At 44.4% G+C, this 16,266-nt stretch overlaps 1 protein-coding gene across 5 annotated transcripts in view; it reads left to right on the top strand.

Annotated features, from left to right (window-relative positions):
- The window catches only part of SLC8A3 (solute carrier family 8 member A3), a 451,466-nt gene that overhangs the window by 421,679 nt on the left and 13,521 nt on the right, over positions 1-16,266 (top strand). For all 5 annotated transcript variants that reach the window (XM_069208808.1, XM_069208807.1, XM_069208805.1 and 2 more), the window contains one exon: positions 5,694-5,818. In XM_069208808.1, coding sequence (XP_069064909.1) covers positions 5,694-5,818 — 125 coding nt within the window. The remainder of the gene's footprint in view (positions 1-5,693; positions 5,819-16,266) is intronic.

Consider the following 16,266-nt stretch of genomic DNA (forward strand, 5'->3'; position numbering starts at 1 on the left):
GATCAGTCAACAGAGTGAGTGTGTGGCACACAAAGGAGGACATTATAGAAAATGTCACTTGCTGGCAGTGGTGGGTGTCTTGCCATCTGCACCTCCTGGTTTTTTTATGGACACCCCAGTTTGTGAGTGTGGGAGGGAATCAGCTGTTGCAGAGGCAAGGGTGTCTGAGGCCGGTTGTGCCTCTTGCACGGCCTCCCTTCTGGTGGGTGCTGCAGATGTACTTGGCTGTGATGTAGTTGTCACACAGGAAGCGGTAGATGGTGGGAGAAAAGACCTGCTCAGGCTGGTGTTGAATTACCTCAGCACCCCTGTTAGGATGTCCATGTTGTTGTTGTGGGCATCCATTTTGTCTGTGATGACACTCTGCAGCTACTTAAAGCGTGCCTTCTCTAGCTGAGTCCTGGGCCCTCAGTGTCAGGAGGTCAATTTTCGCCTCAAGGTCCAGGACTGTGGGGCACAAGATGGTGTAAACTGTGCTATTCAGACAAGTTAGGGGCGCATCGCTGCCTGGGATGTTTATGCAACAGGGCTGCGATGTGGCATTGTGGCCACAGTGAGCATTTCAAGGGTGCTGGGCAGGGGGACCCCCTGTGAACCCCTGCACTTGTTCTCCGCCAGCCCCTGGCATTCAGACCACCATGAAAAGGCTGGCGGAGAACAAGATTCTAATCAGCACAGCAACGCTGATTTCAGCACCACTCTGGCTTATTACAACCGCAACCGCAGTCATCTTGACGGGACCACTGATCCTGGTGGAGATGGCGGTCTTTTGCCAGTCCTAATTTGATGATCAGACCGTCAAAGCCACAGCGGTCCGGACCGCCACTGCGAGCCTGGCAGTCTAGTGACCGCCAGACTCATAATTAGGCCCTATATTTAAAATATTGGTTACAACAATTTTTAATATATAAAATTAATATTTTACTAAAACACCTTAAAATAATTTTAAGAACGATCGTTTTCAGGACTATATTATTGAAAACAATACTAAGAACACAGATATTTTTGAAAACAATATTACTTACCTAAAAAGTCAATATTAAGATCAACGATATTTCTGCATCACAATATTTTTGTTTCACAATATTTGTTTTAGATATTTCTTTACCTTCATATTTTCAAACCAATATTAAGTCCAAAAACATGCAGAATGATAAGTGCCAAAGCACCATGGGGAGAACTAGGTGCTAGGTATGTAAATCATTCCTAAGGTAATCAGTTCAGTTTTCCCCAGGCTCGGCACTGCCCTAGGAGGCCCTCTAGTTCCTTATATAATGTCTCAGTATTCATCTGGTGCACATTTATATTCCTTGTATTTTGGCTAGGTTCGTGCTACAGAACCTAGCCAAAAAGCAGCAGAATACTATTTACATCCACATCTGCTTTCTCAGTTTTGTCTATGCTGCTCTCTCATCTTCCCTATTGAGCAGCCCTACAAGTAAAGGAGACAAAGCAGGGTCCATTGAGACCGTTTGAGGGCTGAAGCACCCCATCCTTTGGAGATCCAGGACAAGCCTACACTTCTTGTTTAAGACCTGTGGCCTGTTTCTAGATATGTGCAACTTGTGAGGTGGTTGCTCCTCTGCGGACAATGAAGCAGTGTCCTATCTGTAAGCATTATACCTACTTGGACATAAGCCCTACTCTGGAAATGTATCATACTTACTGCCTTCCTAGTAGTACAGACAGCCTACAATAGAATGGGCACTCTAAATGCCCAGAGATAATTCTCTCAAAATGAAGACAGCTGACATGCTCCAAGATGGGTGCAGTAGGTGAGTGTGTTCATGTGTTTTTGTGTGGAGGCATATCAGGGCATCTTTCTCCAGAATGAATATCAAATCTTGTCATCCTTCCCTTTAGTGATACAAAGACAAAGCCCAGCAATACAGAACCAGTTCATTAGGTAGCTTATATGAAGCCACTAAATAATTGCCTTCTCAAATATTCTCTCTTACAAAATGCTGTAGCCCCCTACAGGCATGCAGTGTAAGTCACTAGTCTCAGCCCATTTACACCACCACCACATAGTGATGTCCATCCCCTCTCAGGTTACAGTACCTGTGGCACACCTTACAGGGCTTGCAGGAATAGCCTACTTCAACAGTCAGATGCCAACATGTAACCTGGTCTACAAACATAAGTTTACTCATCTTTGTAGGAAATAATTTCTGTCACATTAATAGACTTGTTTGCATGTGAAGACAGTCCCTGTTTAATCTGAATTTTCACAAGGTTCTCAAAACCCAAAGCATTTCAGCAGGTGTGCTACAAGTGAAATACAGAAAAGGCTTGCTGTTTGAGTTTTCAACATCATGCTAAATGGGAGAAGACCAATGTGGCATTTGTAGTTCCTTACTCAATGTGAATGTAGTGGCTCCCATTACCAATTCAAAATGCAGCATTACCACTGTAGAGTCAGACTTTCTCCTGTCTGTCTGGACCACTGGCATATAATTTCACCATGTCAGTAGCTCAGTTATATGGAGCCTGAACAGAGGGGAGGTGGGGTCTTCTAGAGAGCTGGAGTCCAACAGTCCCAGAGACCAGATACTCTGTAGTCCAATGATAAGCATTGGTCTTCTTGATAAAAATGGTGTGGTGTTATGGATTTGCAACTTCTTGCATGTGGTATTGCATAGAATTTGCAATTACAATTGAACAGATTTTTTCTGGAGGTGACCTTTTGCTCCAGTGTGCCACAGTAAAGATTTAAGGAGAACCCTGGGTAAAGTGATGGCTTGAGGGAGACCCATGTTGATCAGGCTACTCAGGGTTTTGGAATATTGTATTGACTAGAAGGGTTGTTAATGCCTTCATAGATTCTAATTTTTGTTTATAATGCTCTTGTAGAGTAACTTTTAGAGCCTTTAGAGAAGGTAGTTATCACATTCTTGACCGTGAAGAGTTTAGTTACATCAGCGAGAAGGTTGAGGGAACTTAGGGCTTGATTATAACTGGCAGTCAGACTGCGAGACTGCCAAGGCGGTGGTCCCAAAAAGACAGCTGAGTTGTCGGTCTCTCGCCCACCATATGACAATGTTACCGCTGGCCCAGCGGTGGTGTATGTGACTGCAGTGGCCCAGCGGGGGACATGGTCAGCAATACAAGGTATATTTTTACATTTGTATCAATGTAGGTGTGTACATTTTGACCGAAAGGTACACATATGCATGACACGTGCAACAAATACGTAGAGCATGTACTATTCCATTGCCGGTGACAGGGCCATATATGCCCAGTCCAGTCAATGGCAGGAAAATGCAAAATGTACTTACCTGTATTTTTTTTTCTTTTGAGGGGTGCAGATGCTTCCATGAAGGGGGGCCCTGGACGAAGGGGCCCACATTGGAGACTGAAGGGAAAAGCAGGAAATGGGGTGCTAGCACCCCATTTCCTTCGATTCCGCCATTGAGTAGCAGACAGTCTCTCCCGCCATGGTCGGCTCAGCAGAACAGCACATCCTAATGTGCACAGCGGTACCCTTGCCTATTCCACCCTGTGATGGCTGCTTTTCCCCAGCCACCATCAAGGAGGTCAACGGACGGCTGGCAGTGTCACTGGGACTCCAGCAATCTCTAAGTCAGCACACCGCCAACATTGTAATATGGCGCTCAGACTGCATACACGGCGGTGGTCGGACCACTGCCATAGTGGTCCCCGAGCCTCCAAACTCAACTAGGAGACACGTTGTTTAGCTGTCTACAGAGTAGCCTTGCTTACTTTGGAAGAACCAATGACTTTCAGCAGACATAGAACCTTTTAATGACCTTCTATATAGTAGGTCAGGGTAAGAGGACTTCTACCATTAGCTTGTAATAGTGAAGAAGGAAGGAAGGAGAAGAATTCAGCTTTTCAGAGCCTTGGAATGACCAGGAGCTCTCTTAAGGCCTTCGGTTACTTCACAAGGTTCCTGTTGAACAGATGTATCCAACTCTTTTAGTAAGGAGAGTAACGAGAAAGAGTCTAACTGTAGGTAATAAGGATTACTATTGATGTTATAAGGATGTTCGAAATTTGTAAATTGTTCTAATTGCCATCAAAAACGTTTCTGCAATTGAGTTGTTTCAAAATATCAAAACAGTAAGCACCATTCTATTGTGACTGAGCCCTTCTGTTTGTCTAAGGCATGTCAATCCAGGGAGCACTCAGACTGAGTGACTGATTTTTGGTATTTGAATCCCAGTTTTGCTTAAATCGTGGATGTGCTTTTTCAGATGAAAGGTTCTCTATATAAAAAATCTTTAATATTCAATTTTGTAAAAGAATGAGATTATAACTTCTGTATTCACTGTTAATTCTATCCTTTGTTGCAAAGTCTTCTCTCATTGAATGCACAAGCTTTTTAGTTGCAGCACAATTTACAATTGTTTTTCAAGCAAATCATACGGCAACATTTTTCTAACATACATTTCCAAATTTTTAACCTTTTGCGTGATCTGACAACATGACACAATGTTAACTTCAAAATGGGTAACAACATCTGGATGTATTATTGTAACATATGGGGAATCAATGTTTGCAAATGTGCCTGGATAATGGTATTATGCAAAGCAAAGGTAAAAAAACTCTCAATTTGTGAATTGAATTGAGGCATGGTTAAATAGCAGACAGTATTTTCCAGATCAAGATTTCTGGTGTCTGGAGGTGTCTGTTAAATCAAACCCTTAAATTAGTGTTTTATTTTGGAGGGAAAAGTATACTTATATTGGACAGAACTAGAGATAAGCCTGTTTATTATCAGACTCAGAGCTCTGGATTAGCCTAGTTGTTATCACCAGAAGGCTTCAGGATGTATCTGTACCTTTAGAGTACAGCTGTTAACAAGTCTGTGTATTATTAGCAGCAGTGCTTAATTTGAGCTGGTGGTGCCCGGTGCTCGACACAACCATTCATTTTCAACACCTGCAGTTAGGTTTGTGTACCGTAGAGATGAGCATTAGAACGGTTGTTTATTAATGTTCATCAAAAGTGACTAATACCTGCTGCCCAACCCATTCTTATAGCTTTGGGGACCTGGAGCTGTCTGAACTGTCACACGTGTATGAGCGTGATGGAAATGAGTTGTGTTGGGACTGTCAATGGCAGTTCTGGCAGGTACAATGTGTGGTGCAAGCTGCAGTGGCCACCTGATAAGGATCCTTGCACCAAGTTTTACAAATTAAGCACTGAGCCAGTAGCAGAGCTGTGAGTGGGTTTGGCTATTGAATTTGAGGTCAATCCATGATACTAGATCTCATATCCACCAAATTAGGAATTTATACTTTATAATGTGTCAATAGACTCATTTTTGCAAAAATGTGTTGCAGGACCAACCACATGATCCCACGTGACAAAGGCACACACACAATCCAGCTTGAAGGTACTTGATCATTTGCTCATTCAATAACAGGGAGATGTTTTAGCATCCTGCTCTCTGAAAATTGCTCCAGGCCCAGTGTCACCACTCCCTAGTGCTGTAGTGCTTTCACTCTTTTCAAGGGGATTGGTGAGAGCTATGAAGTTCCTGTACAAGAAAAGACTTGCTTTTCATACCCCATGTGGTCTTGTTTCAAAGTACTTTTGACTGTATGTACATACATTGACTATATGCACAAGAACTAGAAGAGATTGATGAAAGCTCCTTCAAGTCTAATTTGGAAGAACGGACACCATCAGGATTGCACTTCTCATCTTGTTGTATTATTTTTCAGACGTGGTAGAAAGAAAACTATCCATGGAGGAGGAGGAAGCCAAACGAATCGCAGAAATGGGCAAACCGATCTTAGGCGAGCATCCGAAACTGGAAGTCATCATAGAAGAGTCGTATGAATTCAAAGTATGTTTTTGGCAGGGCATGGGGACTTGGTCAGAAACAAGTTATTGAAAGTAGAGAGGAGTGAGGACATAATTCAGGGACTTGTTTCACAAATATATTTGTCCAGCAAAATTAGATTTCGGAGCCCTCATTCCACCATTCACGAGCAGACATTCACACAGGGTCGGGCTGGGACAGATAATATGCCCAGGCACCAAAACAAGTGGCCCCCATTAGTGAAGTAGAAAGCTAACAAAGTCGCCCATGTTTGCAAATTGTGTCAATTTTGAACTTGTAAAGACACACTGTATAGATGTTTTCCAAGGTATTGAAGACCGCATGTATTTGTGCTTTCTGCAGGCAATGTATATTTTAATATCAGGGACATTAGCAGTAAATACCTGCCCAGCAGACCATAAAACAGGCCCACAAATTGGTACAAAAAATTGCCCACACACTGTCTTGTCAGAGCAGCCTGTGGGGCACTGCCTGATTGCCCTACATTTCAATCTAATCCTGGATTCCCACCAATATTGAGCAAACGTTTGCACTCATAAATTGGTTTTCTCACACTTAAAATAGCTCTACTGTTGCGGAATTTTACTGAGCAAATCTGCTGACTTTGAGAGTCGTTGTGGTACACGGGGTGAAGTAAACGTTATGTGAACACCTACACCTTAGGAAGGTTGTCGGTGTTTACAAATCTTTGGCCAGCTAATTAGAAACATATATACGTGCAGATATTTACATTGTCAAAGGCAGAAGTAATTAGTTCACACGGTGGGCAGAAATTTGGAAGAAACGCCACAAAAATAAGCAGTGTGGAATGTAAGAGAATTCTCCATGGAAAACATTTTCTATTGGAGAAAAACAATGATGAACCTCAATAGGGAGATGTTATATTTCTGTATCCATGAATGTTTACACATCAAGATCCTTGACAGTAAGCAAAGGTAGCATACTCCCGGTAGTTTTGCTGGTGTTCATTGTGGATTCCAGTCAAACTGAACATGCCCATGAATCGTAGGCATGCATACACAAGTGTAAATTGACATCTTTCCAGCCAGAATCTTGGCCTTAGTTTTCATTTTGCCATAGTGGCCATAGTATCATATTTTACGCACTTAAAGGCTGCAGAATGTCTTTTATGGTTTCATATCTGTGAATGTATCTCTATGAGGTAAAGTCTGTGCACCTCTAAAAGATGTTACATGTAAATATTTCTTCATGAGCTCATTCTGTACACATACGTACATGAATGAACGAATGCCCATTGTACAGGCAATTGCACTCCTTTAATGCCACTTTTCATGCTTTAACCTGACCTGGGAGATGTTTAGAAGAGGATGAGTGGAACTAATGAGATGTGCAGTCCCACATTCTTGTGCCATCAAAGGTCGGCGCAAACTTTAAACTATTAAGTAACATAAAGTGTAAAGGAAATCCAATGCAACTTTTGCAGCCATCTTTTCTAGATGATAATGCATCTCTAGGCGTAAAAACCCATGGCTTTGGCAGGTTTATACACCTCTTTTCCACCTGGCTGATGCAAAATGGGCATTTTAATATGCAATCATTTCCGTCAAAATGTGAACAATGCTGCATACATCCAGTCTAATTCTGCTAACTACAGATCTGAGCATCACCTACTCCTTCCTTGTATTGATGAAGCCTCTAAATATAAGCATCCCATGAATAAATAAATATTCAATCTTCAGACGTGAGCAGGTCTTTGCAAGTGGGACAGATATGCTGAATTTGCTGGAACTCAATTAGCCAGGCAAGCAAAAGGTGTTGGATTAAACTTTATCTCTAATTTTATCTTCGTCAGGGCCCTGCCTTTGGAGTTCTGAATAAGGACTGAAATCAACTCTATAGTTAAGGTTAGGCTAGACTTTCCATTTTCCAAGCTATTTATCTTTTTTGCTGATAGCTTATTACCCCATTGAACGGATCTGTACAAATCTTTCCAAACAAAAGTCCATCCAGTTTAGGTTTGGCATGGCAAGTTTTGTGCAACTCAATCTAGGGGAGAGAAAACAGAGAGGGGGATCACAAACACACTCTTTGCCATTATTACTCCCATATGAAATATTTGCTTTCCAGTACAGAAATAAATGCTGAATGAAAATGTATCAGACTTGGCATGGAACTAAAACTTTACTCTGAGGAGTGCCTTGGCTTGGTATAAATCCATTCAGTAGCTTTTGAGGAACCAGCATTACAAAAGTGGTGCACTTTGAAGGCTAAAGAATTAGAGACATCTTCACTGTTGAACATTTGTTTCTGATATGCCTATGAATTTACCAGCATTTCATGAATTTGCATAATATTTCGGTAGATGCTTAGCATGTTTAGTTTACTTTCGGATTTTACATTTGCTAGTTCTGTTGGGATATATGAATCACATCTAAAAGGAGGAGTCAAAAATGTTCCTGTGCTGATAAATGTAGAATCATTTGCCAGTTTCACATTAAATTGGTCTGGCATTTAGCACCTTCAATCTGTCGGTACAGCAAGTTTCATTCACATCCAACAAGAAGGGGAGAGGCAAAAACATTTTCATGGACTATTAACGCTGGTGTATTTAATGATTCTGCATGAAATTTGACAGACTGGTAGCAAGTAAAGCCCAATCTAGGAATCTCAGGTTTGAAATCCATGGAACAAGGAAGACAACAAAATTAATTTATTTACTGACAGCCTTGGCACAGTTTCACAGATCTGCACAAACACTTGTGAGCCTTGTACCACCATTAGATAGCCCTTGATATTTTGGGTTTCATATACATCTTTCAAGGGGGTACAGTGATGGCGGGGTGAAGAAGAGTTGCTTCTAACTTTAGACCTGTTTAATGAATCTGCGTAACATTTTGAAGATAGTTAGCAAGTTATGCCTGCTGCCTTTAGTGCAAGTTTCAATAAGAGCTGATAAGCAAGGACAAAGTAAAGAAATGGGTGAAAAATAATTATTTTGCTGAATCTTCAGTGTCATTTCATAGATCTGCATAGAATTTAACAGATATTCAGCATGCATAAGATAGGGCTTATATTTTGAGTTTGATACAAATCCTTTAAGGGTGGCATTTTTAAAAAAGGGGATGAGAGCAAAATGTTCATTTACTACTAACTTGGTATCTTCTGACAACATTTACATGAAAACCATCAGTAATTTCCATGTCTAGCTTTCTGTTTATATGTCAGGTGAAGTCCAGTGCAGGGATCCCAGCTGCCATAGGGACCTAACAAACCGAGTTAAAAAGGGGGTCAAAATAAAGTTGATTTGTTAATAACTTTGGCCCAAGTTGTCAGACGTGCATGAAAGTTGATTTACCGGAATTAAGTTTAATTTGTAAAAATTGCATGTGCAGCTGCTGGTCGGCCACATGATAGTTTGGTTGCCTGTGGAAATCCCCTGTTGTGCATGACCGAACAGCAACAAGAGATGCGTGGTTGAGCGGGGTGCCCCTGGGGGGGTTTGCTTTTACAGCAGTTGGATGTAGTATTTCATCAACGACAAACAGAGGCTTACTGAAAAAACATAGTTGCAGTGAAGTTTATATTTGGCAATGGCATATTCATAAATGTTTTTAAAATATCCTCTGATATTTACTTAAGAAACCACAGTGAAAGTGTGCTTATGATTACGAAATAAAACCAAGAAACCCATAAAGTTCTCTGGTTAGGGCTAGCTGCAAAAATCAAAGCTTGGGCACATGCCATTTGAGCTCTTGTCTGCATACCAAATTGAAAGCATTTACCTCACAATGTGTATAATAATAAAGGCTTCTCGTGTCATCTTTCCATTATGACACATACTTATAGTTGTGTCATTCCAAATGTTAAAGATAAGGTAATATGTAATGTCACTAGTGAGATCATTTAACATTTGGGAAGTCGTCAAGGGTGAGTCAAGGGTGAGTTTCTTGAAATTAAGGTTTGCCCAAAGGTCATAGGCAGGCGGGGATGGATTACTCACACTGGCAGTTGGGGGTAAGGCATTTTTTGCTAGTTAGTCCCTGTTAATAACATCATTTGCACACAGCTGGTGTGAGAGTTGGGCATTTGCAGTGGCAATTAGGCACCAGGCCTGGCTTCCAACCAGGTCCTGCAGTCAACCCGTGAAGCAAATAGCCAAGAATTGATTGCCTGCACGGTTGCCTCCTTAATGACTGGGCTCAGGTTCTGGCTAAGCCCTACGTCCAAACTCCGTCATGCCCCTAAAAGCACTTCTGTCTGTTAGGTTCAGCATCTTTTGAGCAAAGACTGCAGTGAGTAGATACATACTGTCACCTTTATGTTATTTTCTGACTCTGGTTTCTGTACTTAAAACCCTGGCCTAATACCAAAACAAGTTCTGGGTGCATATGATTTTATACTTGGAAAAACAAAGTAAGAAAAGCAGATTTAAAAAGTACTGTTTTTGACCCCTGAAGCTGGTACTAACGAGAGCCTTTTATTTCTTTTTATGCCTTTATATTTTCTGTTTTTAAGAGAAACAGATATGGAAATGTATTGTGCTGTCCATTCGCACTATCAGTTGTCCACAGCGAGTGCAGCAGATTGCAAGGTGTAAAAGATATGGTTGTCCACATTTTGTGGCTGAGCAGCGCATACACTTGAAGGCAGGTTGTTATATATGCCATGTTAGCTGCATTTATTGAGCAAGTGGCTCCAGACATTCTGGGGTCTAGGCTAAAAACCCAACAGTCTAACTAGAGAGATGATCAGTGCATGTACAGCAAAAATGGGATCAAGGGAGTTCACCACATAGAGAGCAGATAAGTATGCATATGAAAGAGGATCAGAGAATATAATATGAAGGAGAGAATCAGTCATTCTTGAGTAAAAGACGATCTTAAAGATACAGTTGAATGGGAAGATTAGTTCAAGCACATAGCGTTGAGAGAAGCATGTTCCAGAATCTGAAAGCAGCAGTCACGAAGGCATGATGGCCAAAAGTCATAGGCCCTCATTACAACCTTGGCGGGCGGAGATCGGACCGCCGGGCGGCCGCCAATGCAGCCAAACCCCGCCACGGCAATTTGGAGATCCCCGCTGGGCCTGCGGGCGGAAACCTAGTTTCCGTCCGCCAGCCCAGCGGGGATCTCGGCAGCAACACAGGAGCCAGCTCCAAATGGAGCAGGCGGTGTTGCGGCCGTGCGACGGGTGCTATGCAGACAGTGGATAGCTGCACGGGGCCCTGTCAGAGGGCCCCTGCACTGCCCATGCCAGCGGCATGGGCAGTGCAGGGGCCCCGCGTCTCCCCGTACCGCCAGCCTTTTCCTGGCGGTTCAAACCACCAGAAAAGGCTGGCGGTAGGGGGACTCGTAATCCCCTGCAGCGCTGCCTTGGCAGATTACTACCGCAGGGACCATTGTGGCGGGAAAAACATATGTGAGGAGTGGGTAAATTTCCAGGGACATATTGTTTTAGTTGATTGGTGAGAAAGTCTGAGTGGCCATTATACACCGCCTTGTGTGCTATGACCACTGCGGTGAAGAGCACTCCTTGCTTTACTGACCACTAATGCACATTCTTGTGATTGGCCTGATGTGGTCGTGCCTTGAGAGACAATAGATTAGCCTTGTGACTGCCGTCTGAGTATTTTGTGGTTGATACAAGATTTTCTGTAGGGACTCAAAGTAGATTTCGTTTTTATAGCAAAGAAAAAATTGTTTAAAAACATTGACTATTGGAATGTGATGTTTTCCCTATAGGAAAGACAGAACTTTCTAGAGTAACTTATGTTGGTACAAACAAACTCTTGCAGTCTCAGAAGTCTGGATTTCCAGTTCATATACACCCAGGTTTGAAACAGACTCCATGCCAGATGGGACCAGGCCCACAGAAGATGACCCATCTAGAGGATCCCAGCTCGACAGGTCATGTTTAGTGATGAGGATGTCTGGTTTCAACGGATTCAACTTAAAAATGATGGACTTCCTCCCCCGGACCATGGAATTTGCGGGTCTCAGGCCTGAGTGCCTTCCGTCAGTGCAGAGGGTTTCTTTCTTAGAGATTTTGAACATCAACTGCATGTAGAGGATAACCTCTACTTGAACAGTCAGCAGCTGTTGATTAGGGGTGCAGGCATATATATTTAAAATCCAGACTTCTGAAGTTATTCAAGAAAATTCTGCCTTTCCTATAGCGAAAACATCACATTCCAATAGTCAACGTTCTTATACAATTGTTTTCTTTGCTATGGACTGACAAGATCAATCCCTGTGGAACCCTTAATGCCGCCCTCACACAACGTGCTAAAAATGGAGGAAAGTTTACCATCTGTGTTTGCTCTGAATTGTATGCATGCAACCACTGTAGGTTCAGACTGTTGATTCTCACGTCTTTCAGCCTTGTCAGAAGAACCGTGTGGTTGAAGTCAAGCACAAATGTAACCATTAAGAGATGTGGCTTGAAGGTGGAAGGCACCTCCACTGAATACCCACCTTCTTTATGGAACATATAGAATTCTACTTATCGATGTATCGTAGTGGATGGTGGTATGTGTACTTGGGAACCAGATTTCTCTGCATTTTTGGGAACACTAAGATAGCACTATCAGGAGTCACTTGAGATATCCCTGTATCTCCTGAGTGGACAAGGGAGTAGCACTGACTTTTAACACTCTTAACCATCCCAGATGGCCTTCCTATTTACCAAAATCCGAGGTAGAGTTACCAATACACAACTTAATGTGATCATGACCCTCTTCATGGGTGACACAAGATATTTTGGGGACTCTCAAGGTGGAAACTCTTTTTACTGCACTTATTGGAATTCCAAACTTTGCAGCTAACGTCACACACCCACAAGTTCTGTCTGGGTAAATATCTAGCAGTTCAAATCTGCTAAGATATACAGAGGGGAATAATGCCCAAACAATTCCAGGGTACGGTGGTATGTTATTCCCCATTTTGCAGGGGTGAGGCTCTAATTTTTGCAGCTGTTAAGTTTTAGTCCCCGGCTATCAGAGTTCTGCAGATTCGATAAATATTTGCAATGAGGACCCTGGTGCTACCAGCGACTGGTAACAGCAGCACTGCTGCTCCATAGTGGGTTCCTACAAATTATTTCTATAAAGCGGTTCTGGGGAATTTTCATATGAGGGCAACTGAAACAGTGATAAGGAATTTGTGTACATTAAATAAAAGTCCTCTGGCCCGCTCCACCCGTGCTCTCCTGGTTGCTCTCCCTGCCTCCAGAGCCCAGCTCTGCTCCTCAGCACCCCTGCTTGCTGAGATCACTTCCTGCAAGATCCTTCCTCCGCCCATGGTCACTGCCTTGCTTTTGCCTCCGGTCTGTCGTTCTCTCTCCTTCCCCACCCAGCTCTTTTCCTCTGTGTGCCCCTTTGCTACTGTCTTCCTGTCCCTTTGTCTCACCCCATGTCTATTCTACTCTTTCTCTCTATCTCTGTCTGCTCTGCTTTGCATCTTTTTAAGCGCTTCCTTGTATTTTCCTCTTAGTGCTTCTTGGTAATTGCTCGTCTGTGCTTTTCTGTCTGTTCTCACCACTCTCCCCTTGCATCGCTCCCGCTACCTTCCCGGTCTTCTTTTCCTGCTTGCAGCTAGCCGCCCACCACCACCCAGCGCCCCTCCCACCCCAGGGCCTACTTAATGGAGGCCGCAGCGCAAATCCATTGAGAAGATCCTGGGGCCTTCCCCCGCCTTGCCATCCTGGTTGCTCTACCTGCCTCCAGAGCCCAGCTCTGCTTCGCCTCTGTGTTACCCTTTTGCTGCCGTCTCCATGTTCCTGTTGCTCACACCCATGCCCATTCTGCTCTCTCTGTCTCTCTCTGCTCTGCATATTTTTTAAGTGCTTCCTTGTATTTTCCTCTTAGTGCTTCCTGGTATTTGCTCTTCTGTCTTTTCTCACAGCTCTTACCCGTGTCACTCCCACTACATTCCCGCTCTTTTTTCCCCCCACCTACTGCCTGCAAACCACCACCACCCAGCACCCCTCCCACCCCAGGACCCACTTAATGGAGGCCGCAGCACGACCACATTGAGAAGATCCTCAGTCCTGCTCTCCCCGTGCCATCCTGGTTGCTCTCCCTGCCTCCAGAGACTAGCTCTGCTCCTCAGCACCCCTGTTTGCTGAGAGCACTCCCTGCAAACTCCTTTGTCCACCCCTGGTCACTGCCTTTCTTTTGCCTCTCAGTCTGTCGTTCTCGCTCCTTGCACACCCAGTTCTTTTCCTCCATGTCTCCCAGTTCCTTTGGCTCACCCGTGCCCAATTCACTTTTTCTTTCTGTCTCTGTCTGCTCTGCTTTGCATCTTTTAATGTGCTTCCTTGTATTTTCCTCTTAGAGCATCTTGGTATTTGCTGTTCTGTGCTTTCCTGTCTGTTCTTGCCACTATTCCCCTGAGTCGCTCCTGCTACCTTCCCGCTCTTTTTGTCCTGCCTGCAGCCAGCCGCCCACCACCATCCCGGCACCCTTCCCACCAGATGAGCTACTTAGCGAAGGCTGCAATGCGGCCACGCAGTGGGCGCGCAATTGGTGCACCAAAAGCAAGCCCATCTGCACCCGTCCACACCTGGATCCCGCCCAGCACCAGGAACCCTGGTTCTCCTACCATCCTCAGATATTTAGCCACTGAACTGAGGGACCTGAATCCCAGGAATTGGGACAACTGCTGCAGCGCAACTCCTCAGACCACGGTAGGACCCTTCACCTGCCACCAATGCTATTTCACCTTCATCACTGGATCCACCAGAATCACACCACCGAGCCATTGCAAAAAAAATACTCTACTGCCTTCTCCTCAACATAAGATCCCTCTGCAAACATGCTACGGAAGTCTGGGACACCATAGCCACGCGCCAACTAGACCTGATCAGGGAAACGTGGCTCTCCCCCGCATCAGCACCGGACATCACCTGCTCAACACCGCAGGGCTACAAACTTATAAACAGAGACCCCCACAAGAAAACATGGAGGGTGCGCCATCACTGTGGATGACACATCACCCATCATAGAACACTTTAACTTCCAAATCAAAACCACCATCAGAGGAACCCTCGCTTACAGACTCCCCAGACCCATGCCCTGCCTTCTGCACTACGATTGCTGATTTCATCACTCCCCTGGCCACTGACTCCAAACACTACGTCTTCCTGGGGGACCTCAATTTCCATCTTGACTACCCAAATGACTGCAACTCCACCAACCTCCTTGAGATCCTCAACAACATCGGACTCAAGCAACTGGTCACCTGCCCCACGCACAATACTGGCCACAACCTGGACGTAATTTTTACCACCAGTGACAGGATCACATTCTCTCATATGACGGAAGTAACATGGACTGACTACCACATTGTACACTTCACCCTAAAGAGCACACCTGAACTCTCCACCCAAGCCACCCCCCAGCACCACAGCTGGGGAAAAACACGGATGCCCGATGGAAAGCCACTCCTAATACCAACAGACCCAACCCTATGGTCAGCATCAAACAAGACACCTGCCACTTCTCTGACTGGTTCTACAAATGCGTCAACTAAATCACCCCCACAAGAAACATCAACACCATAAGATCCAGCAAGCCCGCCGGTTGGTTCACACCCTAACTCTGCCCAGCAAAAAGAGAATGCAAACGTCTAGAAAGATGATGGTGCGTTAGCAAGAACCCATCAGACCGTGCCACCTTCAAAGCAACCCCCAACAGTTATCACCACCAACTAAGGGAAGCAAAAAGGTCACTCTGACCAACCGAATCGAGAAGAGCACCAACCGCACCAAGGAGCTTTTCAGAACAGTGAAAGAGTTCTTCTGCCCTACTGCCACGGAGAACACAATCCAACCCTCCCATGCCCTCTGCAACTCTTTGGCATAAGACTTCCATGACCAGATAGCCGACATCTACAGCAACTTCTCCCCCCCAAATTACCAGCTTAAACCACTTTCTAACCCCGACAGATGCAACCCACAGCCACCTGAACACTGACTGGAAGACGCTAACAACTCAGGAAACAGCTGCACTCTTGAGCGCCCCCCACTCCGGATCACCCAACAACCTCTGCCCTCACTAAATCTTCAACTTAGGACAGAGTGTGACCAGCAGTGCCCTTTCCCCCATCCTCAATACCTCCATCACGACAGCCACAATTCCCAACGCATGAAAACATGCAGAAGTAAAACCACTCCTGAAAAAGCTGTCTGCTGACCCAAGCGAGGTCAAAAATCTTGCTGCTACCCTTCCCTGCCAAAGTGCTAGAAACACCGATCAACCAAAAGCTTGCCAAACACTTATAAGAATATAACCTGCTGAACACCTCCCAAGCAGGTTTCCACACCAACCATAGCACTGAGACCGCTACCGACGACATCAGAGCCCTCCTCTGGATAGCAAGCAGCCCTTAACCTCATCGACCTCTCAGCAGCTTTCAACACCATCTCCCACCACACCCTCATCACCAGACTCCACACATAGCGATTCAGAGCAATGCCCTCAAATAGATCCT

The sequence above is a fragment of the Pleurodeles waltl genome, chromosome 9, assembly GCF_031143425.1.
Source record: "Pleurodeles waltl isolate 20211129_DDA chromosome 9, aPleWal1.hap1.20221129, whole genome shotgun sequence".
NCBI lineage: Eukaryota > Metazoa > Chordata > Amphibia > Caudata > Salamandridae > Pleurodeles > Pleurodeles waltl.